General features: G+C 45.2%; 1 protein-coding gene across 1 annotated transcript in view; it reads right to left on the bottom strand.

Annotated features, from left to right (window-relative positions):
* Window positions 1-25,734, bottom strand: part of LOC105483936 (DNA polymerase nu) — a 156,814-nt gene that overhangs the window by 47,249 nt on the left and 83,831 nt on the right. Inside the window, exons 17-19 of the mRNA XM_071093915.1 lie at window positions 6,597-6,654; window positions 4,499-4,576; window positions 3,444-3,558 (exon numbers count right to left, since the gene is read on the bottom strand). Coding sequence (XP_070950016.1) covers window positions 3,444-3,558; window positions 4,499-4,576; window positions 6,597-6,654 — 251 coding nt within the window. The remainder of the gene's footprint in view (window positions 1-3,443; window positions 3,559-4,498; window positions 4,577-6,596; window positions 6,655-25,734) is intronic.

Here is a 25,734-nt window from a genome sequence, read left to right as displayed (position 1 = left end):
TTGATTTTAAAAGATGGTGAGAGCTTGGGAGAAGGATGTTTTCCCAGGAGCGGGGGCACAGAGACCAGGAGAAAGCACCGGGACAGGCAGGGACCAGGGCTGCCGCACACCCACAAAGACCCTGTGCAGTCTCTGACTTGTCCCTTGCTGGGGGTGGGGTCTCGCTGCTGTTGCTGGCCCTGGACCTTGGAGCCAGAAACACCCTGGAGGCAATCATTGTCTTAGATGTGAGGAGTTCTGGGCTTCAAATACAAATAAAGGCCTATGTAGGTAAAATGAAAGTTTGTTTTAAGAAGCAAGAAAGAGGTGGCAGTGAGAAAGTATAGGGAGTAAGTGTAGATTTCTTTTGTATAAGCAATAAACGAGGTCTTCAACCAGGTTGAAGATAGGATTTCTTTCTAGGGTTCTATTTAGGGGAATCCTAAAGCAGGATTTTTGTCCCCCAGTAGAGGGGAACGAGGAAATCAACAAGGATATATTAACAATGCTAGAGTAAACATGGAAAATAAAAGGAATATGGATGAAGGCTGCCATGTAAGGCTGGGCTGGCTGTACACCGCACAGCTGTGGGAGGAACCAGGCACACAGGTCTAGACACGTGGCAACTCCTGGAGATCTACACTGCACACTCCTTATCCTGGCAATAGAGAAGCTCCCTCCTTTGAGACAGGAGCCATTGGAGAGAGGGAGGAGGGTACATGGAGACACTGAGGCAGGGTGGAAGGGAGTTCAGAAGCCCCTGTCTTAGGCTTTCTACTTTGTCATTTAAGTAAGAGGGGAGGTTCTTTTTGGAGATTAAGAGAGAATAGTAGTTATTTGTGGGAGATCAAAAAAGTCTGGAGCAACAAGAGAAGACAGGAAGTCGAGAATATTAAGGGCTTCTCTGAGTCCACATGGCCTGAATTTCTATTGGACTCAGCTGCCACCACCTTGCAACTTCTTCCAGCACCTGGGGTGGGGTAAGTGGTGAGCAAGTAAGTAATGGGAATCACTCAGGGCTGGAAGCCAGAGAGCAGGGAGAAGTCAGAGGAGCACAGCTTCCTAAGGGGGCAGCTGATGGGGCTGAGCAGAGAGAAGAATGGGTCTGTGTGTGTCCTGGGATCCATCCTGGGACCTTTCCGGAGTGCCCAGGAGGAGCTGGAGCTGACTGGGTCTCCGTGCTTTTGGAGCTCAGTGGGGTACAGGCAAGACTGGCTAAGTGAAAGACCTGGAAAGAGATGCCAGGAGGAAGGCCACTGGCAGAGTTGTGAGTGAGGCTAGCGAGGACCCGGTGCAGATCTGGGCATTCAGAGGTGGAGAGTTGGAGTCCCCGAGTGGGCCCTGACTGGGGTGGAGGCCACTCGTGTGAAAGGACCGGGTCACAGAGGGTAGGGTACAGGGTCTGAGGATGAGGGAAGAGGATGGGAGAGAACAAGAAGATGCCCTGGATATGGGGTGAGAGGCAGGACCCAGTGCTCAAGAGCTGGCCTTGGCTCCTGCTGCCCTGGACCCCACCATGTGCCGTGCTCGTCACATCCACCCAGTACAGTGCCTCTTCCTGGGCTGGGCAAACACTTCATTATTCTTTGCTTTTCTCACTTTCCCTGCTGTCACTATAAACACAATTTCACAGCTACTCCAAAGTCCAGTTGAGTGTACAGTAACATTCTCAATCCTCTGCTCCTGGTATATAAAATATTTCTTCCTGAATTTTGTCATTCAAGTAAGAGTCCTGTGGTGGTAGCCTTTTTGGAGAGATTTTCTGATTCAAACACAAGTTTGAGTTCTATACTATTTGTTCATTTATTTGACAAATCCTTTGTGAGTCCCCACCCTTTGTGGAGCACAGTAGGGACCAGAGTGGATGAGGTCTCGGCCCCTGGGCGCTGATGCTGCAGCAGGATGAACAGTAGAGCAATACATGAGAATGTGCATCGCACCAAAGACGAGTGGAGACCAGAGAGGAGTGGCAGTGTGCCCAGCATCAGGGGAGGGTAGTCAGGGGAGGGCCCTGAGGAGATGCCGGGAGGGCCCACTTGGATAAGGTGGTGGAGGGAGACACACGGACATTTGGGGAAAGAGCTTCCTGAGCCCCAGGGCAGGAAAGGCCGGAGTGAGGCGGGTAACTGGTGTGCTCAAGACCAGCCAGGGTAGCTGAAGAGGGAGCACAGGGAGAGTGGGTGGCAACCAGGCCAGAAAGCAGCCAGAGCCCTTGCAGGTCCCCCTGCCTTCAGCAAAGACAGAGGCAGAGACAGCACATGGGGAGGGGAGTGCAGGGGCTTAAGAACGCAGGGAATGCAGGGGGCCGGCCTAGTGAGGGGACAGACCCCCCCCCAACCTGCTTAGGACTCTGCTCCTCTGACTTCTCCCCTCTGGCTTCCACCCCTGAGGGACCCCCCGATCCGCTTCCTCATCTCCCACCCCGTAGGTGCTGGGCAGCCTTTCTGTGTGACGTGGTGAGGGTGAACAGGTGTCAGGAGATGAGCTGGGAGGGGAAGGGTAGGGAGGGGTGAGGGGGCTGCAGGGGGAGCAGAAGAGGCCCAAGGTGATGGGAAGGTGGCGCCTGCAGCTGCTGAGGAAGGGGACGGTGACTCAGACACAGGGACCTTCCACCAGCCAGCACACTCTCCCCCTCCCCTCCTCAAAGGGGCACTGATGCGCCTGGCCCGGTGAACACCTGCCATGTATACACCTAACACAATAATCACTCCTCCTTTTTGTGGAGTAGAATCTCTCCACCTCCCTTGCAGCTGGTGCAGCTGCATGACCTGCTCTAGAAAGTGGGGTGTAGCTGTTGTCTGCACTGGGCTCTGCAAGAGCCCCTTGACTTTCCTGGGCAGAGGAGAGGGGTGAGAGGAGAGCCTCGCACCTGTCTCTCCATCCTGCTTTGGAGACTGGAGCAGGTATTCCACAAGGAGGAAGAGAAGCCAACATCCTGAGAATATGATGCAGAAGGACGGGCCTGGGACGACCCTGCCAAGCTGCCCAACAAAACCCGAGCCCATCTGCCTCTGGAATTCTCCAAGAGTGTAAGCCACTCAGGCAGGCTCTTTCACCTGCAGCTCAAGAAGCCCCTGGCCCACAGACGGGCTGAGGTGTGAGTGCGCAGCAAGCACCTTGCTCTCCTCGGAGGGCAGCGGCTCACAGCCAGCACCGTGGGCTCACTCTTTCCATGTTGCTCACCTGTAGGGTGCAGGACTCGCTGGTTATTTTATCATTTCTATTATATTTTCTAGGAACGGACTTCTTTTTTAGTGGAGAAGAATCATCCCTTCTTTCACAATTAGGTAACTCATGGCATCCTAGTTATCTACTCTTCTTTTCAAAATGATTAACTACTAGCCACATACACAAAAAAATATATAATTTCTGTCTTATGAAAGTAGCCTTGGAATAATTCAGGCTTTTAAACTCATATTGGCCTTCCTGCAGATCTGATAATATTGTGAGTTCATATAGCTTACCACTGTGAAGTCAGAGTAGAAAATACATCATCTCTTTCAGATTCCTGGAATAACTTCAGAAGTTCTGGATCCCCAGATAAATGTGCAAGAATGCGCAATTCAATCTGTGAAAAGTCTGTGAGATACAGTTCTGCATTAATTTAGAATTTGCCAGCAATGTTCCTCGTGGTTGCTGCCCAACCCGGCCACCCTCAGACTCTCCTGACTGTAGCCTCAAGGTCCACGTCCCCGCCTCCCATCTCCCAGGGTCTTCTGGCCTCAGTGTCAGGAGGTGAGAAATGAAATGGGGAGGCTCGCACAAGGTGAGGAGGCTCAGGAGTGAGTGAGAGTGTGTGCGTGGAGGGGAGTTGTTGTTATAAATAGGATGACCAGTTACCTTATAGGCCTCATCAACAAAGTGTCATTGAGCAAAGGCACGGAGGAGGCAAAGGAGTGCACTAAGATGGTCTCTGGGGAAGAGGAATGGCTGGGAAAGGGCCTGGAGTGGAGGTGATACTGAGCTGGGAGAAGCAGGGCCGGGCAAGGCCGCAAAGAGCAGGGCAGACAAAGCACAGGGGTGGGGACCAAGGGTATCTGGGATTTAGATATGGTGATGAGGGGACACTGGAAGCAAAACTTGTTATTATGTACTGTGCCTTAGAATTTATTTGAAAGAGGCTGGCTGCAGTGGCTTATGCCTGTAATCCCAGTACTTTGGGAGGCCAAAGTGGGCAGATCACCTGAGGTCAGGAGTTCGAGACCAGCCTGACCAACACGGTGAAACCCTGTCTCTACTAAAAATACAAAAATTAGCCAGGCGTGGTGGCGCACACCTGTAATCCCAGTTACTTGGGAGGATGAGGCAGGAGAATCGCTTGAACCCAGGAGGCAGAGGTTGCAGTGAGCCAAGATCGCACCATTGCACTCCAGGCTGGGCCACAAGAGCGAGACGCTGTTTCAAAAAAAAAAAAAAAGAATTTATTTGAAAGAATGAATTCCATAAGTACCTTTGAATTGTTCAATTTCTAAACCATTGAACTCTATGAAAATGCATAAAGTAAGCTACAGAAACGTACCTGCTGCTAGAAAGGTGTGGCCTTTGGATGAAACAAACATGGCCCTCGGGGAGATCGTGAGAATTTCGTCTTCTTTACCTGAATTGTTATTTCAAGAGCATTTAGTGACTTTGGTCATGAACTGACATAGCTATTCCTTAATACAATATTATTTGAATATTATTCTAAAGTCAAGAGTTAAGATTTTAAATTTTTCTGAATATTTTTATGAATTTAATTTTTTTTAGAGATGGGGGTCTCACTTTGTTGCCCAGGTTGGAGTGCAGTGGCACAATCATAGCTCACTGCAGCCTTGTACCCCAGGGCTTAAGCAATATTGCTGCCTCAGCTTCCCAAAGCAAGCTGGGACTACAGGTGCACACCGCCATTACCAGCTCATTTTTAAGTTTCTTATAGAGACAGGGTCTCACTATGTTGCCCAGGCTAGTCTCAAACTCCCGGACTTAAGCAATCCTCCTGCCTTGGCCCCCCAAAGTACTAGGATTACAGGTGTGAGCCATGGTGCCTGGCCTTATTAATGTAACTTAAAAATAACATATTACTACTGAAAGTTAACTAGGTTTTCTGTCTTTTTAAAATTTTCTGTTTTGTCTAGAATTCTTAGTGAAGAAAAGAAAAAGTCAAATGTTGACAACTGAATGCATTCCAGTAAAAGCAATCTTGAAACTCTCTGAGCCTCACTGATTGAAGGTCTATGTGGGAAGCACAATTGTGATTTTCCCACTGAAGACATTTTAAAGGGGCAGCAGGGGATGAAGCTGCTCAGGATCCCTCTCCATGGACCCTATTTCAGGGCAGTTACATGTATTTTAGAAAAGACTGCTCATCGGGGTGGGGAGCAGTAGCTCACACCTGTAATCCCAGCACTTTGGGAGGCCGAGGTGGGAAGATCACTTGAGCCCAGGAGTTTGAGACCAGCCTGGGCAACATGATGAATCCTCATCTCTACTAAAAATGCAAAAAATTAGCTCGCCGTGGTGGTGTATGCCTGTAATCCCAGCTACTAGGGAGGCTGAGGCAGGAGAATCGCTTGAACCCAGGAGGCGGAGGTTGCAGTGAGCTGAGATCATGACATTGCACTCCAGCCTGGGCAACAGAGCGAGACTCTGTCTCAAAAAAGAGAAGAGAAGAGGAGAGGAGAGAAGAGGGGAGGGGATGGGAAGGGAGAGGAGGGGAGAGGAAAGGAGAGAAGAGACAAGATTGCTCATCGGGTTTCACTGCTTTGCCAGGACCTTCTTGCACAGCAGGGCCCCCAAGAGAAGGGCAGGAGCACCACTGCCAAGGGGAGGACGTGTACAGGGCATGGGCAGCAGAACTCTCATTTGCTCAGATTTGAACTTTTTCTTTTTTAGAAATGTACCCATCAGCATTACAGCAGAATAGTTTAAAAGAAAGACGAGTGTTAGTGTGCTTTATAATGTGCTCTTAGACTCTTTTTAAGAGTGTTAGTGTGCTTTTATAAACATTTCCAGTAATGTTCAGACTTTAATAAGCACCAGTGCTATTATATGTTTGTTTTTTCTTTATTGGGAGGCTGGTGGGGGAGAGATGGTAGGAGGAAAGCTACTTTCCTGATATAATTATCATCTATTTCCACTTGTAAACTGCTAACAGGGAGGTACCATATCACTTTAGCTGTTTTTTATTTTTTCAATGTATATTTAAATCCTGGTGATGCAAATACAAAGAACTTCAGGAAGGTGAAGCAGTTAGTTCTACAGAAAATCAATGACAAGTAACCTTTTTAAAAATTTTAAAAACGGCACAGTGGCTCACACCTATAATCCCAGCACTTTGGGAGGCTGAGGTGGGAGGATCACTTATGCCCAGGAGTTTGAGACCAGCTTTGGCAACATGGCAAAGCCTCATCTCTACAAAAAATACACACACACACAAATTAGCCGGGTATGGTGGTGCATGCCTGTAGGCCCAGCTACCCAGGAGATTGAGGTGGGAGAATCACCTGAGCCTAGGAGGTCAAGGCTGCAGTGAGCCATGATCGCACAACTACACTTCAACCTGGGTGACAGAGTGACACCCTGTCTCATAAAACAATTACCAAAGACTTTATTTAGCAAGATAGTAAGAAATGAGTTACCTTTAAAATTCTTAGGTTTAGTAATCTGAATTGGGTGCTTGGAGATACCTTGGATATTCTGTTAATAATAAGAGACTAGCTTTAGTTAAAACATCTACTCTTAATCTGTACCATTTAGGATATTTAATGGGTATCACATTTTATTAAACATTAAAACAAGTAAGCCAATGTATCATGCATAAGCACATTAATACTTAATACAATTGTCTAATATCAAAACATAATTTTGGCGAATATACCACTAAATGTACTTAGCAGATTTGAGAACAATTCCTTTTGACTCCAGCCTGTGTGACTCTTAACATAATTATGTACATTCTTTTTACAGCAGCCCAAATTATGAACTCAGCTAACTTAAAAATTCCTACAACATATGCTGATGGTAGGTTTCGGTCAAATTTGTACATTGTACTTTTATTTGAGAACATATTTTAAGATGAAAATTCTGGTCTCTTTGATGCTGGTCATTGCCCTCCCTCACAGGTCCTGGCACTTGGTGCCTGCCTCTGTCTCAGCCTGTCCTAAACTTAGTGGCTTGTGCTGTGTCCCCTGCAAACTCTTAGGGTCATTTGTCAAGCACCTTCGCACTTTTACAACTTGGACAATGTGCAATGATTCACATGCTTCTAGCCCGTTTCAACTATTCAAATCATGAGAATTTCTGTCACAACATCTTTTGGATTCTTGGTAGTATCTTGAACAATAATACCCTGCTATGTCTGGGAATAGAACTCCCTGGGCATTATTAGTTAGTCTTGACTCCCTGGCTAAATCTGACAAATTGCGCCAAGCATCGAAGTCCCGGAGTCTTACAGCGATGCTCCTTAGTTCCGCCTAGAAACCCTGGGAAGTGGTAAGGCCACATTGTCCTCCTCATTTTTTTAAGATGAGGACGTGAAGGCCTTGGAGTATTAAGTCAGGGGCTCTCAAGTTTTCTATACATTAAAATCACATGATACCTCAAAAAATACCCAATATTTACAGGAAAAGCTCAATAATAGTGTAGAGATGACAGAGAAAACAGCTATTGAATTTGAAGAGAGATCAATAGAAATGATCCAATCTAAAGAAGGGAAGAACAATAAACAAAGACTCAGGGATCTGTGGGCTAGTATCAAAAGACAATATCAAATTGTGTTCTCTTAGTTCCTGGAGAAAAGAAAGAGAATTGTGCAGAAAAATATTTTCTTAAAGAAATAATGCCTTCAAATTCTGAAATTTAGTGAAAGACATACTTTTTCCAATTTGAGAAGCTGAACAACCCTAAATATGGTAAAATAAAAGATAACCAGGCCCAGAAACATCATAATCAAACTGCTGAAAAACTATAATTGAAAAAACATCTTGAAAATAGCCAGAGCAAAATTGACACTTTACATGCTGAGGAATGGCAATGTGCGTGACTGCAGACGTCTTATCAGGGACCATGCAGACCAGAAGACAGTGGAACTACAACTTTCACAGACTGAAAGAAAAGAACTGCCAACTCAGAACTCTTTATTCCATCCTCCAGGAATGAAGGTGAGTTAAAGACATTCTCAGACGAATAAAAATTAAGGTACTCTGTCTGTCATCTGCAGACCTGCTCTAAAAGAAATGCTACAGGAAATTCTACAGGCTGAAGGGAAATGCTTCCAAAGGGAAACCTGGAACTTCAGGAATGAAAGATGAGCAACAGAAATGGTCAGCATCTGGGTAAATATTAATAAATCACCTTTTTTGAGTTCAATGGCTTGTGTAAGCATTTTGCGTCTTATTTGAAGTGGTAGAATATGAAATCTAAAAATAGCCTGTGATTGGGCACAGTGGATCACACCCGCAATCCCAGCACTTTGGGAACCCAAGGCAGGAGGATCGCTTGTGCCTAGGAGTTTGAGGCCAGCCCGATGTAAATTTACATGGCTATTATAAAAAATAGCAAAAAATAACATGCTGGCAATAATGCAAAGAAAGGGGGAACTCTGGTATACTGTTGGTGGTAAAGTAAATTAGTGCAGTCACTATGGAAAACAGGATGGAGGTTCCTCAAAAAAAGAAAAATTAAAATACCATATGATCCAGCAATCCAGTGCAGGGGATGTATGGAAAAGAAAGGAAATCAGTACGACAAATAAGTATCTGCACTCCCATGTTTATTGCAGCCCTGTTCACAACACTCAAGATATGGAATCAGCCTAAGTGCTCATCAGTGGGTGAATGGATAAAGAAAATGTGGTAAATATACACAATGAAATACTATTCTGCCATAAAAAGAATGACATCCTGTCACCTGCAGCAACATGGATGAGCCTGGAGGCCATTATGTTAAGTGAAATAAACCATTAAACATGCAATATTTGCAGTGTATGTACATAGTGGTAGCAGAACTGTTCACCTGTACCCCTGTGGAAACCAACTTTATTAACTAGAGTGCAGTAATTGGGTTCAGTTGCTTCTGCCTTTTGTCTTTAAGACTCCACTCATTTCAGGTCAGCATCTTTTTCCTCCCCTGCCCCCCAACAACTTTCCCCAGTGAGGCTGTTTCACACAAATTTAATATAATTAGATTGATATGTCACATTCTGTTTCCCATCCTGAGATTCCCCCGACTTCATAAATGACTTTTTAAAATTTAAATACATTGTAGTTCACTCTTGCTGTTGCACATTCTATTGGTTTTGACAAATGCATAGTGTCAGCTATCCACCATTATAGTATCACACGAAATAGTCTTACCACCCAAAACAATCCCTGGAGCTTTACTTATCCAACCTCATCCCCAAGTCCCAGCTCAGAACTTCTGGAAACCACTAACCTGTTACTGTCTCTACAGTTCTGCCTTTTCCAAAACGTCACATAATTTGGAATCGTATGGTATGTAGCCTTTCCAGATTGATTTACTTCATTTGGCAATATGAATTTAAGATTCATCCATGCCTTTTTATGGCTTTATAGCTTATTCCTTTTTATCACTGAATAATATTTCCCAGTATGAATGTGTCACAGTTTATCTATCTATTCACCTCTAAAAAGACATCTTGGGCCGGGCGCGGTGGCTCAAGCCTGTAATCCCAGCACTTTGGGAGGCCGAGACAGGCGGATCACGAGGTCAGGAGATCGAGACCATCCTGGCTAACACCGTGAAACCCCGTCTCTACTAAAAATACAAAAAACTAGCCAGGCGAGGTGGCGGGCGCCTGAAGTCCCAGCTACTCAGGAGGCTGAGGCAGGAGAATGGCGTAAATCCGGGAGGCGGAGCTTGCAGTGAGCTGAGATCCGGCCACTGCACTCCAGCCCGGGCTACAGAGCGAGACTCCGTCTCAAAAAAAAAAAAAAAAAAAAGACATCTTGGTGGGTTACAGTTTTTGGTGATTATAAATAAAGATGCCATAAGCATTTGTGTGCAGGTTCTTGTGTGGACATAAGTTTTCAAATTAATTTGGTGGATGCCTAGGTGTGTAATGGTTGGATCATATGGCATTTAGTTCTGAAAGAAACTGCCAAACTAGAAAAGTGGCTGTACCATTTTTCATCCCCACCAGCAATGAATGAGTGCCTGTTGCTCCACACCCTCAACAATTAATAATGTAAGGGTTTTTAAATTTTTTTTTTTTTTTTTGCTTTTTGATCTTAGTCATTCTAATATGTATGTAGTGGGATCTTGTTGTTGTTTTAACCTCCTCACCTTTTTGATATCACGACTTCTCCTCATCCTTCAAATCTGCACACAAGCAGACTTCCTCCTTTCCTTAAGAAAGAAACCTCCTCTAGCTCCCTAAGCAAGCAGGCTGGGGTCTGTCACAATGCTCTGAAGAGCATCCTTGACAACTCCCAGTTCAGACGAAGTACTGATCACAACACTGAACAGCTGGGGACCTGGATCCCCCTTACCAGGAGCACCTCACACATAGAAAGCATGTAATACATGCGTGTTTACTGAATGAGTGAGACAGAGAAGCACTGAAAGCCTCTCAGTAATAAAAACTGAATACACATAATGTACAAATTGCCACCTTTGACTAAACTCCTTCCTTCTGCTTGTGCCTTGTGCACGTATCCCTCCAATACTGGTGATGTTCTGCTACACAGAAAGCACCGCGACACGCAGCCCAGGGCGGGGCAGCAACGCAAAAGAACTCACACACAAATCTGGCCTTCTGGGAGTTATTGTCTGTCGTGACGTGTGTATCACACATACAAGTCACATAACGCAGGGTTCAAATGAACAAAATGAAAGGATGTCACAGGAGACTCTCCATGGCGCTCTGAGGGAAGAAGAGAGTACTTCAGGCCCCTGAGGAGTGAGGCAGGGGAAATCAGCCTCATTGATGGCAAATTTCCAGGAAATCAGGAGACAGGAAGCAGCCACAGAACCACATGTGTTTCTTCTGTAACCGACCTTCACGGCCCTTCAGCAAGGCCTCTCTGGAGGAGGTACCAGCCCATGCCAAGCCTTCCATGACCAATGCTCCCCGCTGGTTGTGGCACTGTGCGCCAGGGAGATCTGTGAATGTCTGTTCATGTGCATGGGTTCACATTTCCAAACACATGAAACACTGCTGCACTTCTCTGTGGGCCTCTGTGATGCAAGCAGCCATCACACAGAGTGCCGTCCCTAACGCCTCATGGGCAAACGCATGCTCACAGGTGTCTACGTGAGCAATGAGCACAAACAGCATGTGAGCTACCAAAGACCAAAGGTGACCAAAGTGACTGCGGCGGGAAGCGACAACTAACAAGAGTCCGAACATCTGGGAGGAAGCTGGGTCCCACTGGGTGGGAGGCCGAATGTGGGAGAAGCCTGTGGGTGGCACCCAGCACACTAGGGGTGTGGATGAAAGTGTGGTTGTCACACGACCATGAGAGCATCGAAGTCAGACATCACTCCAGCAAGCAGCTGCTGTCACAGACCAACACCAGGTGCCAGCACCCAGGAGAACCGTTCGAGGAAGAAGAACAGAGAAGCAATCACTGCCTGCAGGCATCCTTTACAGGGAGGGGCTGGACCCCCGTTACTCTCCTTGGGCGAGGAGATGGCCGCCCAGGCCGACAGCAAATGGTGATATCTGAATGTTTCTGCAGGTGAAAGCCTCGGAACCAGCACACTCCTAATTTGTTGGAGTCAATCATGTTATTTACATTACATCAGCTGGTCCCCTCGTGTTGACCATCCGTGGACATTTCGTCTCCCAGGTCCAACCAATGTCCAGGGGGCGGAGACCATGCCCATGGGTCTCCTAAGCACTCTGGAGCCGAGCAGAGGGAGCACACAGTGACACAAGCACACAGCAGAATGACTGTTTTAAGTTCCCCAAACTATGGAAATGGAAGCAAACTGGAATACTTTTCTTAGAATTTTAATATCCTCTAGGGTATACAATTTTCTGCTGTTACTGTGGACATCAAAATGTGTGGAAATCACTTCTCAGCTGCCTGTGTAAATAAGCCCAGTCAAACCCCACAGAGGTGGGCTCAGCCCCCATGGGTTGCTCTGGGCAGCCCAAGTCTCCCGTGAGTGGCTGCAGGGGAAAGTGCCAGCTGTGGGGAGGGGGCACACCCCAGCATCTGTTTTCTTGGTGAACTTGGTATGTTTTTGCAAAAAACAAAAATGATCTAAAAAAATTGAATGTTAGCCTCTATTTAACATTCAGTGAAAGGCAAAGTGCTGAGATGATGTTTTCATTCTACAATGTGGCATTTGTTAAAATCTCAGTAGTTGTTAAGTGAAATGCTATGCAGGGAATAGTTTCAGCTGTGGGTGAAGGGGTTGCACCCAGGAGGTACATGAGCCTTTGCTTTTCTCCCTAGGTACTGTGTGGGCCTGGGTATCTTCATATGTCTACCTGACCGAAGCTCCAGATGGAAGGTGCCAAACTGGGGAGGTGGTGGATATAAGGGAAAGGTGATGGCAGCCCTGCTTTTAATGTGTCAGCTATGTCCTTGCAGCCTCTGGAATGAAGCCAAAGGAAAGTGACAGTCACAGGGTCTCAGCCAGCCTGAGGGCACGCCGGCTCTTCTCATCTTGAGAAAGCTGTGGCAGCTGCCCCACACGCGCCTTCCTGGGTGCCAGGCTGTGTGAGGCACCTGAGAGGTGCTGTGCAAAACAGCCACATGGTATTCCGCCCTCTGGACACAGCCTCCCGGGGCAGGGCCCACGGCGTCTTCACTGTGTCCCCAGCACCTACTACACAGCCCAGCACACAGGAGCAATTCACAAATGGTGGTTGAATGAGTAAGATGAAAAATAAGTAATTTTTTTTTTTGAGACGGAGTCTTGCTCTGTTGCCCAGGCTGGAGTGCAGTGGTGCAATCTCTGCTCACTGCAAGCTCCGCCCCCCAGGTTCATGCCATTCTCCTGCCTCAGCCTCCCAAGTAACGGGGACTACAGGCGCCCGCCACCTCACCCGGCTAATTTATACATATATATTTTTAGTAGAGACAGGGTTTCACAGTGTTAGCCAGGATGGTCTCGATCTCCTGACCTCGTGATCCGCCTGCCTCGGCCTCCCAAAGTGCTGGGATTACAGGTGCGAGCCACTGCGCCCGGCTGAAAAATAAATAATTTTCACAATAACCTAGCAAAGAAGGTGCTACTTTTATCATTCCATGGATGAGAAAAGTGAGGTTTCCATAAGTTAAGTAACTTGCTAGAATAACACAGCTATTGACTGAGCTGAGATTTGAACTCAGTTCTGCCCTAGGCCAAGGTTCTGTTGCCTCCAGAGTCTGCCGGAAAATGCCAGAGGTCTCCTGAAATAATTTTTCTTGATACAAAAAAAACCAAACCAAACCAAAACAAAAAACCCAAGTGAAAACCACAACAAAAACACAGAAAAGGGCAGCTGGCACAGAGCTCAGAGTGAAGGCCACAGCGGCATAGCTGCTACGGCACCTGGGCCAGGCTGATGCCGCTGCACTTGACCTAAGCAGCTTGTGGAGCCTGACCTGCAGCCTGAAGGGCAGTGTGGCCCTGACCCCATGTGGGGTCTGGAACCCTGTGAGTGGCTTGGATGGGAAGCCCCCTCTGCCCGCTCCACCTTGATACACTCCCGTGGCCCCCCTTACCCACTAAAGCTTCTGCTCAGTTGCCCCCTCCCCAACCTCTTTAACACTGCCTTCCCGAGGCTGGCAATCCTCCCGCCACTACATCCGTTCCACACATTCCACTCTCCCCTGTATTGTTTCTTATTCCATATGCGTATTGGCTGTCTCATGCCTTCTATCCTGAAGACTTCACAGAGCAGAGGGGTTTCTTTGCGGGGGTGGGAGGGTTGGAGTGCACAGAGTCTTACTCTGTCACCCAGGCTGGAGTGCAGTGGTGTGATCTTGGCTCGCTGCAACCTCCTCCTCCTGGGTTCAAACAATTCTCCTGCCTCAGCCTCCCGAGTAGCTGGGATTATAGGTGCATGCTACCACACCCAGCTAAGTTTTGTATTTTTAGTAGAGACAAGGTTTCATCATTTTGGCCAGGTTGGTCTCAAACTCCTGACCTTGTGATCCGCCCACCTCAGCCTCCCAAAGTGCTGGGATTATAGGCATGAACCATCGCGCCCGGCCAGGGCAGAGTTTTGACCCATACAGTGCAAGCACCCTGAACATCCTGGCACACAGCTGTTCAGAAAACATCTGTTGAATAAATGATGACGAATGGAGAGTGGCAGGAAATGGAGTTGGAGAAGCAGGTGGAGTCAGACCACCCGAAGCCCTAAGAGCCAGGTGAGGAGACCAGACATTAGTTAGCCCAAGAGCTCTGGGAGCCACTAGAGACTTTAGGGAGTGGAGCTAAGGCGTTGGGCTTGCATTTCTGAGAGACTCCTGGCTGGAGGGAGAAGAGCAGGAAGGTGGGTGGGGAACTGGAAGTCTGGCACCAAGATGTGTAGACAACAAGGGTGGGGACAGCTATACCAGGAGGCCCAAAGGCCTTGGTGCCCAGCCGGGACCCCTGGGCTCCAGCCTTTGTGACCAGTTAGTTGAGCTGAGGAATCACCACCTCCACAGGGTAGCTCAGAGGAGAAGCCAAAGATCTGGCTTAAAAATCGTGAAATCAGGCAGGTGCGGTGGCTCATACCTGTAATTCCAGCACTTTGAGAGGTCGAGGTGGGTGGATCATTTGAGGTCAGGAGTTCGAGACCAGCCTGGCCAATATAGTGAAATGTGGTCTCTCGTAAAAATACAAAAATTAGCCAAGTGTGGTGGTGCATGCCTGTAATCCCAGCTACTTGGGAGGCTGAGGCTACTCTGAACCCAGGAGGCAGAGGTTACAGTGAGCCAAGAATGTGCCACTGCACTCCAGCCTGGACAACAGAGTGAGACTCTGTCTCAAAAAAAAAAGAAAGAAAGGAAAAAAAAGAAAACGGTGAAATCACTGTGCCCTTTTTTTTTTTTTTTCTCTAAGATTCCTGAAGGAAAGCTGAATGAAGAGGGTTGAGACTCATGAGCATCTGTGCAGGCGTGGAAGCTGCCGGGAAAGGAGGTGCTTGTGCAGTGGGCTCTGAGGAGCAAGGATGAGCACCCTTGACCACAACAAATGGGTAGAGGGAGAGGAGCCCACTCCTCTGGGAAGAGGACAAGGTGCAGGGTCAGAGGGGAAGGGCAGAGCCACACTGGGTCACCAGCAGGGCAGAGTGGAGACAGGGAGGAGCCACGGAAATGGGCCAGGTCCCCAGAGGGAAGCATAAGCCTCTGCCAAGCAGGGCTGGCTGGAGCCTGGGGCCCGCAGCTCCCCTGGGGTCAGCAAGGCTGTGGTCACTGTACTGGACAGCGTGACTCAAAGGGAGCCAGGCTCCTCCACCTGCCAGCCTTTGGCTCTGATGATCCATTTTAAACTGTGGGTCCCAGTTCCTTAGTGGGTCACAAACAGCACTTTCAAAGGTGAACTGAATAGAAGAGAAAATAGCAATGTGCGCTGCACGCAGTGGAACCTGGAACCTGCTCTGCATATATCCCAGTCAAGAGGCAATGCACAGAAAGTACCAGAAGGCTCCTCTTCCCACTGTGAGGTGACGGATGGAATAAGGGGATGGCTCAGTTTACTCTAGGTAGAAATAGGAAAATATTAAATCACTCAAAATAATAAAGTACAAAGATTTTAAAAGTTCATTTGGGTTTCAAATAGTGCTACAGATTTAGCAGTAATTATGTGATGTATGAACACCTTGCTAATAAATCTTTTGATAATATTTAAATTATATCATATGGGAGGAATATTCATCAGGAAAGCAGAAAAATAACATGGCAACAATGTAAAGGTCTTGATTAGAATTACTTCAAAATAGTACTTATATCATTTATGTGGGTCCTAATGAAAACAGAGCCTAAAGACTACATCAGGAAAGAAAGTCCTCTTCATGTGGGGGTATAGTCAGTACCCTGAAGAAAATTTTATAAGAATCTCCAGGAAATAACAACTTACGAGTGGCTGGGGCTCTGGAAGACAGAATAGAACACTTCCTATTAGAACTCAAAAGGTAAATAGTAAACAGCTCTTTCACTTGTTTTTGGTACATTCAAAGCAATTTTTTTTTTTTTTTTTTTTTTTTTTTTGAGACGGAGTCTTGCTCTGTCGCCCAGGCTGGATGCAGTGGCATAATCTCGGCTCACTGCAACTCTGCCTGCCGGTTCAAGTGATTCTCCTGCCTCGGCCTCCGGAGTAGCTGGGATCACAGGTGTGCTCCACCATGCCCAGCTAATTTTTCTATTTTTAGTAGAGACAGGGTTTCACCATGTTGGTCAGGCTGGTCTCGAACTCCTGAACCCATGATCTGTCCACCTCAGCCTCCCAAAGTGCTGGGATTACAGGCATGAGCCACCGTGCCTGGCTGGGATTTGTTAAATTGATGCATGGAACAGGTTTAAAGTGTGTAACCCTTATTTCTGCTGACGGTAGGAATAAACTAATTTGCCACTTGGGCTGGGCGCAGTGGCTCATGCCTGTAATCCCAACACTTTGGGAGACCAAGGTGAGTGGATCACTTGAGGCCAGGAGTTCAAGACCAGCCTGGCCACCATGGCAAAGCCCCATCTCTACCAAAAATACAAAAATTAGCCAGGTGTGGTGGTTGTACATCTGTAATCCCAGCTACTCGGGAGGCTGAGACACAAGAATTGCTTGAACCAGGGAGGTGGAGGTTGCAGTGGGCCAAGATGATGCCACTGCACTCCAGCCTGGATGACAGAGTGAGATTCTGTCTTAAAAAAAAAAAAAATTTGCCACTTGTGGAGGACACAGGCTATTTGGGGCCATACAATACTTTCTTTTCCATTTTGTTTAGAAAATGACACTTGGATCTTCATGATGGTGCCCACCACCCCCCTCCTTTAAGCCAACCAGCGGACCTCATCGTCATGGAGACACAGGGAGACACTTGCCAAGGCATCTGCGAGACGCATGTCTTCATCCTTCTGTGAAGCTGCATGAGATGCTCTGCATCCCCACTGGAGAGAAACCCAGCAAGCACTGCCCAGGCCTGCTGGGACACGTGGGGAGGCTATGCAAGAGAGAGGCTGAGGAAAGGGCAGAGAGAAGCTGGGTGTGCTCATATAATGTAGGCTGCCAGATCAAACCTTGCCTGAAGCTGGCCCTTCTTCAGCCTTCTAGGTCAGGTAAGCTGAGACATACCCCTAATTGTTTAGGTCAACTGAGTTTGGTTTTATGTAATCTGCAACTGAAAGTCTGCCTGAACACATGGATTGTGGTATTTTAACCTACAGTTAAAATGCTGGGAAAAGCGCTTGGTCGGTGTGGCATTCATAGCTGGCTGATTAAGAGCCCAGCTGCTCTCCCCTCTCTGTCCTTCTCCCTCCACTCACACTTCTCCTTCCCGAGGTGGTGTCTGGGGTGGTGGATGATTCAGGGAGCCTACATGCCCCCTGGCACCTGAAGAGAGGGTCCTGTGTCCCCAGCTGTGGCCACCCTGCCCTTGTGGGCCTCGGCTGCCCATGTCCTTGCCCTGTTTGCTCTGTTGGTGAAGTGTCCACGAAGGACTGCAGTGAGTTCTGTGCTCTCGGCACGGCCAGCATCTAACATACGTCCTCTGCCAACTGGGCCCTGGCGCTGGCTCTGGCAACACTGTTACCTCCTGAAGCTCAACGGCACCCTCCCTGTGGACCTGGCCTTTGGCTGCCGATCTCACAGCTCTCCTCCACGGACCAGTGAGAACCCAGAAAACATGGGCAGCCGTGGCTTCCGTATCAGGGGAGTGCAGGACCCCAGGACCACAGGAGCTTCCAGCCCCCTCTCAGGCTCCTTGGAGAGCACTGCTTCCGGCCCCCTCGGCCTGGCACTCCTGGAGACTGTGACCCAGCCTGTGGGGCACTGCATTCCCCTCTCTGGCTTTCCACCCCCACTCTGAGTTTCTAACCCAGAGGGGCCAGACGAAGTCAGAGCCTTTCAAAGACTCTTTCAAAGTGTGCTGAGCTCTTGGTTCTGCTCTCATGCTCTCCCCCTCAGCACCTCTTCCAAGCCAAGGAGGTACCCTCTCCCTCCTGTGAAGTGGGTCTCTTGCATCCTCTCTACTCAATGGCTTCCTTTATAATGTTAAACTCTAAAAATACAAGGCTTTGAGTCTTGATATTTAAAAGGAAGCTTCTGAAATTCAAAAATTAACAAAACAAAACACTTTTTGATCTCTCATGCCGATACTTTTCTTGTTTCTGCTGTGCCCTTTCACAAGTTCTAGTTGAAAGCCAGAGCTGAACACTGATTCCTTTATTCTCAGCTGAAACTCCCTCTCCCTCTGAAGTAACAGAGGCCTCAGCCCCACTGGGCAGGCAGTCTCTAAGTAGCAAGAGGTGCTGGGAATAAAATATGCACTGGAGGGTTTCTCAAAACTACCCCGGTGCTATCAAGTATTTTGTTCGATTAAAACTGCCAATAAGGAGACTTCTGCTTCCAGGAAGGTTGTGTAAACACGTTCCCTGTCCCTATCCCAAGATACAACTAAAACCCTGGGCAAGTACAAGAGACTCGGAAAGGTGGAGAAAATAAGGCAGATTGGCTAGGGACCACAGGACCCAAAGAATCCCACAGAGGTGGGTCCCAGGTTTCTTTTTGCCTAATGTGTCCCAGACAAGCCAGTAGCGTGGAAATGCCAATAACCACAGACAAAAACAACAACAAAACAAAACAAAAAACAAAACCTAACAAAAGCCTGCTCTCATTAGCCAAAAGACCAGGAAAAGGCCAGCCTAGCGGGAAAGAAAACCTTTAGACAATAACTATTCTACTCCAGCCAAATGCCATACAAAAACCCGTATTTGTGTTTTTTTTTTTTTTTTATCCCTCACCCCCACGCCCGCCATCCTTGATACCTAGCCAAGATGTTTTTGGTAATTTTCCATCTACTGAACCCTCACCCCCTCTGTTGGCTATAAATCTCCAGCTGCCAGTGTGGTATTTGGAGTTCAATCTCTCTCCCCTATTGCTGTAATCTTAAATAAACTCTCCCTTGCATGTTTAACTCTGATGCAATTTTTTTTTGGACAAACTATAACATGTCAAAATGTATGGGTTAAAGCTAGAGCAGTGCTGAGAGGAAAATTTATAGCACTAAAAATGCATACATGAGAAAAAAGAAAAAGTCTCAAAGCAATAATCTAAGCTTATACCTAAAAAGCCTAGAAAAAGAAAAGCAAAATAAACCCAAATCAAGCAGAGAAAGGAAATAATAAGGAATCGATAAATTGAAAATAGAAAAATAATAGAGAAAATCAATGAAAAGATCAATAAAATTGACAGAACTCTCAGTAGATTGACAAGGAAAAAACAGAGAAGACACAAATTATCAATATCAGAAATGAAACAGGGAATATCACTACAGACCCTAAGACATCAAAAGGATAAGGAAATGCTATGAAAAACCACACACATGTAAATTTCACAACTTAGACAAAATGGACCAATTCTTCAAAAAACACAAGCAACTGAAATTCACCAAATATGAAAGAGATAATATGGGCAACTGCATAACTATTAAGGAACTTGAACTCATAATTTTAAAACTCCCCCAAAATAAATGTCTAGGCCTAGATGATTTCATTAGAGGATTCTATCAAATGTTTAAAGAAGAATTAACACCAATTCCACATTATATCTCCCAAAAAGTACAAGAGGAAAGAACACTTCCCAATTCATTTTATGAAACTAGTAGTACCTTGATACCAAAACCAGATCCCTCATGAACATACACATAAAATCCTTTAATAAATATTACCATACAGAATTCAGCAATATATTAAAAAATATATGATCCAACAATTGACTTGTGCACACTTATCCCAGAAAAATAAAGACTTAAGTACACACAAAAACCTGTATATGAATGTCTATGGTAAACTTATTTTAACAGCCCAAAACTGGAAACAACCCAGACGTCCTTCAAAACTAAAGTGCAACTTATACCCAGGAACTTCAGGTGGTAATACATTGCCCATGGGAACTTAATATCTGTCTTCAAAATACATTTTAAATATATGATTTAAATATATTCTTTTGAACAACTAATAACTTTCCTCAAAGTTGTAAAAAGGGTCTTCTATAAAATACATATTCACTGTTAAAAATTTGTTTTTTTGTTTTGTTTTGTTTTGTTTTTTGAGACAGAGTCTCACTCTGTCACCCAGGCTGGAGTGCAGTGGTGAGAACTCGGCTCATTACAACCTCTGCCTCCCAGGTTCAAATGATTCTCCTGCCTCAGCCTCCCAAGTAGCTGGGACTACAGGCACGTGCCACCATGCCCGGCTAATTTTTGTATTTTTAGTAGAGACTGGGTTTCACTGTGTTGGCCAGGCTGGTCTCAAACTCCTGACCTTGTGATCAGCCTGCCTCGGCCTCCCAAAGCGCAGGGATTACAGGTGTGAGCCACCACCCCGACCCTAAAAATATTCTTAAGAAGACTCTTTTCTTAACTAGAGGAATTCATTCATTGTATTCATCAAAATCCTGCCATGTGCCAGCTGTTATGAAAAATGCTAGTTCTTTAAACACATAACCTACAAATAATTAATATTTAAATAATATATAAACTACTGGACAAAATTCCTTTACCTGGTGAATACAGGCTGTAAGAATGAATGCTACGTATTTTTCCCTAAAAATTGCCCCCCGCCCCCATTATCCATTAGCTATATTTAGCACTCGATAACTAAGATGTAAGTCCCTGGTTTTACTCTTTCCTTCAGTAACATTTAAGGATTACCTATCAACTAGTAGACACTGAGCTTGTTTCTTGGAATAAAATATTGAAAAAATTCAAGGAGCCTACAGTAGAGAGAAGGCAATCACTAGCAATGGAACGATGACCACGTTAGGTAGTCAACACTCTGGGAATACATATCTGTAATGAAACTATAGGAAGTTAAGACTGTGTAAGAATATGGAAATAGACCAAAGGCACAGAATTGAGAGCCTAGAAACAGACCTATGCATTTGTCAAAATTCACAAATGACAGAGGCATTACAAATTACTGTAGTTCTTACAATAACAATAGTTATAACAAAGTTACCCAAACGGAAAAATAATCAGATCTCTACCTCACACCTACATAAAAACAAATTCCAAGGGAATTAAAGACTCAGTGTAAAAAGTAACTTTATTAAGAGAGAATTTGCTATCACAGAACACACGACAGGCAAAAAAAAAAAAAGAGAGAATTTGAGTATCTTTATGATCTCCAAGTAAGAAAGGGTTCCTTAAATGAGACAGACAGATACAAACCTTAAAAGAAAAGACTACACATTTGGCAATAGTTTTTAAACATCTGTAAATCAAAGACATAGAATCCAATCTGAGAAAAACCAACCAATCACAGACTGGGAGAAGATATTTATATAAGTGAACAAAAGACTAGTATTCATAATAAAATAAAAAACTTACAAGAAAAAGACAAACCACTATATTGAAAATGGGCAAAAGAGATAAACAAGCGAGTCATTGAAAAAACTCAAATGACAAATAAACATACAAATACACTGACCCTCATTAGTAATTAAAGTAACATGAATTAAGCCACACTAAGATATTAATCCACACTCATCAAATTGGCAAAAACTTAAAAATGTGGTAATACCAAGTGCGGTGGTCTGTACGGCAATGAGGTCTCTATCACACTGCAGGTGAGAATGTGAGTGAGTCCACTCATTTGGAGGGTGTTTAGTGATGTCAGGATAGTTGAATACCAGCATGCCCTATGGTCAGGCAATCCTGGTGACGTGATAGAGAAACCCTCGCACATGTTCCAGAATATTCCTCCCAGCATTTACTTTTTCCTTGCAGCATTGTTTTTAATACTGAAATATTGGAAACAACCTAGTATATCTGTACAATGACATACTACATAGCAGCCAAGATGAATAATTTAGAGCTACATCTGTCAACACAGATAAATCTCAAAAACGCAATGTTAAATGAAAACAGCAAATTTAAAAGTACAATATGCTATAATTTATATAAACTTTAAAATAGCAAAAAAATACAATCTATCATTTAAGGACATATATATATTTAAGAAAATATAAATAAATAAATACATACATACATAAATAAATGCAAGCATTAAAATGGGATGATAAAGACTAAATGTAGAATAGAAAAGGGAACTGAACTGGGAAGAACACACTTGGGAAAGGATTAACAGGGGCTTTAAATGTTCTCAAGTAGGCCAGGCTCGGTGGCTCACACTTGCAATCCCAGCACTTTGGGCGGCCGAGGCAGGCAGATCACCTGAGGTCAGGAGTTCCAGACCATCCTGGCTAACATGATGAAACCCCGTTTCTACTAAAAAGATAAAAAATAACCCGGGAGGTGGAGGTTGCAGTGAGCCAGGATTGCGCCATTGCACTCCAGCTTGGGCAACAAGAGCTAAACTCCGTCTCAACAACAACAACAAAAGTACTCAAGTAATATTGAAGCTTTTAAGCTGAACGATGAATACACACGTGTTCATTATATTGGACTCCATACTTTGTTACTAGGAAAAGGGGTACTCACTGACTTCTAGTGTGGGGAGGGGCAGGCGGTTGAACAAGGCTTTTGAGGACATGTCCCCTGCACTGAAACCAGAAGAACTAACAGGCAGCAGCCAGGCCAAGAAAGCTGGGCTGAAAGATGTGTTCATGGATGTAGAGACAGAAAAAGTATCTTGACAGAGGTAACAACAGCAATGGCTTGAAGGCAGGTGAGAGCACGAGGAATCAAATAAACAAATTTTATCAAAGTATTATCATCACAGGACAAAATGGTAATTTGCTCCATCCCAGTTAGATACTAAAAAGCTAGTACAAACATGCTAATGCAACAATGAACACATATTTAGGAAAATAAAAAAACTAAGGGGGAGAAAGACTCATCAACCAAGAAATCAAAGCAAATATCCAGCTAAATAATCCCTAGATTTTAACATTTCCAATTAATACAGCTATAACATTTAAAAAAATTAAATACTAAGCTACAAGAAAAATGAGAACTCAAGATACTAAAGAACTCATAAGAATACAATGTGAAAGGTCAGATATTTTGAATTACATAATGTTGATAAATTCTGAGCCAGTATCATGAGTGACTGTAGTGAAATGAGGACATTGACAAAAACTGGCTCTGCTGATATAGAAATATTAGGAGGGACCTCAAAGCCATGTGTGATAAGGAGGTATTAGATTTAAGAACGTGGCTCCTGGCAGTGCAATGAGAACAAAGGTCCTCAACACCTTCCCATGAGAAGGCCTTCGTAAAAAATGACAGCTCTAAGAGGGGCTTTCAAAACAAGGAACGACAAGATGACCCCTAAAGTATCCGAGTTGGGGAGAGAGGAGGATTTAGAAAAACAAGAGTCCATGACCAATTCATGCCCAGGGTGAAGAAGGCGACAGTCCAGCATGGGGAACAGGCTTGGCCCACATTGTCAACAGGCCATAATACTGATCATGATCCCAAACCAAATGATTTTGAGACACTGAAAGACAATTCAAGAGTAGATCAAACATCCAGTTTTTCTTTTCTTTTCTTTTCTTTTTGAGACAAAGTTTCACTCTTGTTACCCAGGCTGGAATACCATGGCGCAGTGTCAGCTCACTACAACCTCCACCTCCCAGGTTCAAGCGATTCTTCTGCCTCAGTCTCCGAAGTAGCTGGGATCACAGGCGCCCACCACCGCGCCTGGTTAATTTTTGAATTTTTAGTAGAGATGGGGTTTCTCCATGTTGGTCAGGCTGCTCTCGATCTCCTGACCTCAGGTGATCCACCCGTCTCAGCCTCCCAAAGTGCTGGGATTACAGGCGTGAGCCACCGCGCCCAGCGTTTTTCATTCAATACACACTTGGTGCCTACTGCATTCCAGGTACAGAGCCAGGCTTGGGGAAATGTCAGTGAAGCACACAGAAAAGGTTCCCATTCTCATGGAAATTACAGTTCAGTGAGGTGAACAGAAGTGCAGGATGTTATAATATGGTATAACGAGCACTATGCTAGAGGAAGTATAGGGAATATTTGGGAGGACACTGGACTGAGGTTCTAATAAAGCAAAAATTGAACTACAGCAATCAGTGAACTAGACAATATAGCAATAGAAACTATCCAAATTGAAACAGAAAAAAAAATCCCAGGAAAAGAATAAAAGTGAATTTCAGTGAGCTATGGACAATTCAGTGAGCTATGGGACAAATTGACCTAATATATGTAATTATAAGTGGAATCCCCGATGGAGAGGAAAGGAGGACTATAAAAAGTATGTGAATAGGCTGGGTGCAGTGGCTCATGCCTGTAATCCCAGCACTTTGGGAGGCTGAGGCGGGTGGATCACGAGGTCAGGAGTTTGAGACCAGCCTGACCAACATGGTGAAACTGCGTCTCTACTAAAAACACAAAAATTAGCCAGGCATGGTGGCACGCGCCTGTAATCCCAGCTACTCAGGAGGCTGACGCAGAACTACTTGAATCCAGGAGGTGCAGGTTGCAGTGAGCCGAGATTGCACCATGGCACTCTAGCCTGGGTGACAGAGCAAGACTCTGTCTCAAAAAAAAAAAAAAAAAAAAAAAAAAGTATGTGAATAAATAATCACCAATAAATTTTCAGGTTTGATGAAAACCATAAACCAAATATCCAAGAAACTCAATGAATCCCAAATACAAGAAACATGATGGCATATCATAATCAAATTTTTCAAAAATAGTGATAAGGGAAAAAAAGCTAAAAGCAGCAAAGAAAAAAGGCACATTATATGAAGATAGTGATGAAAAACTTCTGATCAAACAATGTGAGAAGAAAGTAACATCTTCAAAGTATTGAGAAAAAAAACTTGTAACTGAGAATTTTATACCTCTCAAAAAAACCTTTCAAAAACCAAAGGTGAGGGCTGGGTGCAGTGACCTGTCACTGTGGTTACAGGCTGGGCGTGGGCCTGTAATCCCAGAACTTTGCGAGGTTGAAGCAGGGAGATGGCTTGAGCTTAGGAGTTCAAAACCAGTCTGGGCAACATGGTGAAACTCCATCTCTACAAAAAATACAAAAATTAGCTGGGTGCAGTGGTATGAGCCTGTAGTCCCAGCTACTTGGGAGGCTGAGGCAGGAGAATTGCTTGTGCCTGGGAGGCAGAAGTTGCCATGAGCTGAGATCGCACCATTGCACTTCAGCCTGGGCGACAGGAGTGAAACCCTATCTCAAAAACAAACAAACAAACAAACAAACAAAAACCCAAAACAAAAAACAAAACCAAAGGTGAAATAAAGACATTTCCAGACCTACAAAAGCCAGGGGAATTCATCAATGGCAGACCTACAACACAGGAAATGTTAAAGGATGTCCTTTAGGCAGAAGGAAAATGATGCCAAAAAGAAATCTGTTTGTAAATAGGGAAATGAGAGCACTGGAAACAGTAACTACATGGGTAGATAGATAGGATTTTTCTTATTATTAAAATCTATGCTGCCCAGACTGATCTTGAACTCATGGCCTAAAGGATATAGGATAGCAAGATCCATCTCTAAAAAAATTAAGAAGTTAGCCAGGCACAGTGGCACACATCTGTGGTCCTAGCTACTCTGAAGGATGAGGCAGAAGGATCACTTGAGCCCGGGAGTTAGAGGCTGCAGTAAGCTATGGTTACACCACTGCACTATATAGCCTGGGCAACAGAGTGGGACCCTGTGTCTAAAAAGAGAGAGAGGGC

Source organism: Macaca nemestrina, chromosome 3 (assembly GCF_043159975.1).
Source record: "Macaca nemestrina isolate mMacNem1 chromosome 3, mMacNem.hap1, whole genome shotgun sequence".
NCBI lineage: Eukaryota > Metazoa > Chordata > Mammalia > Primates > Cercopithecidae > Macaca > Macaca nemestrina.
Note: the sequence above shows the minus strand (reverse complement) of the source record. Positions and strands in the feature narration are given on the sequence as shown.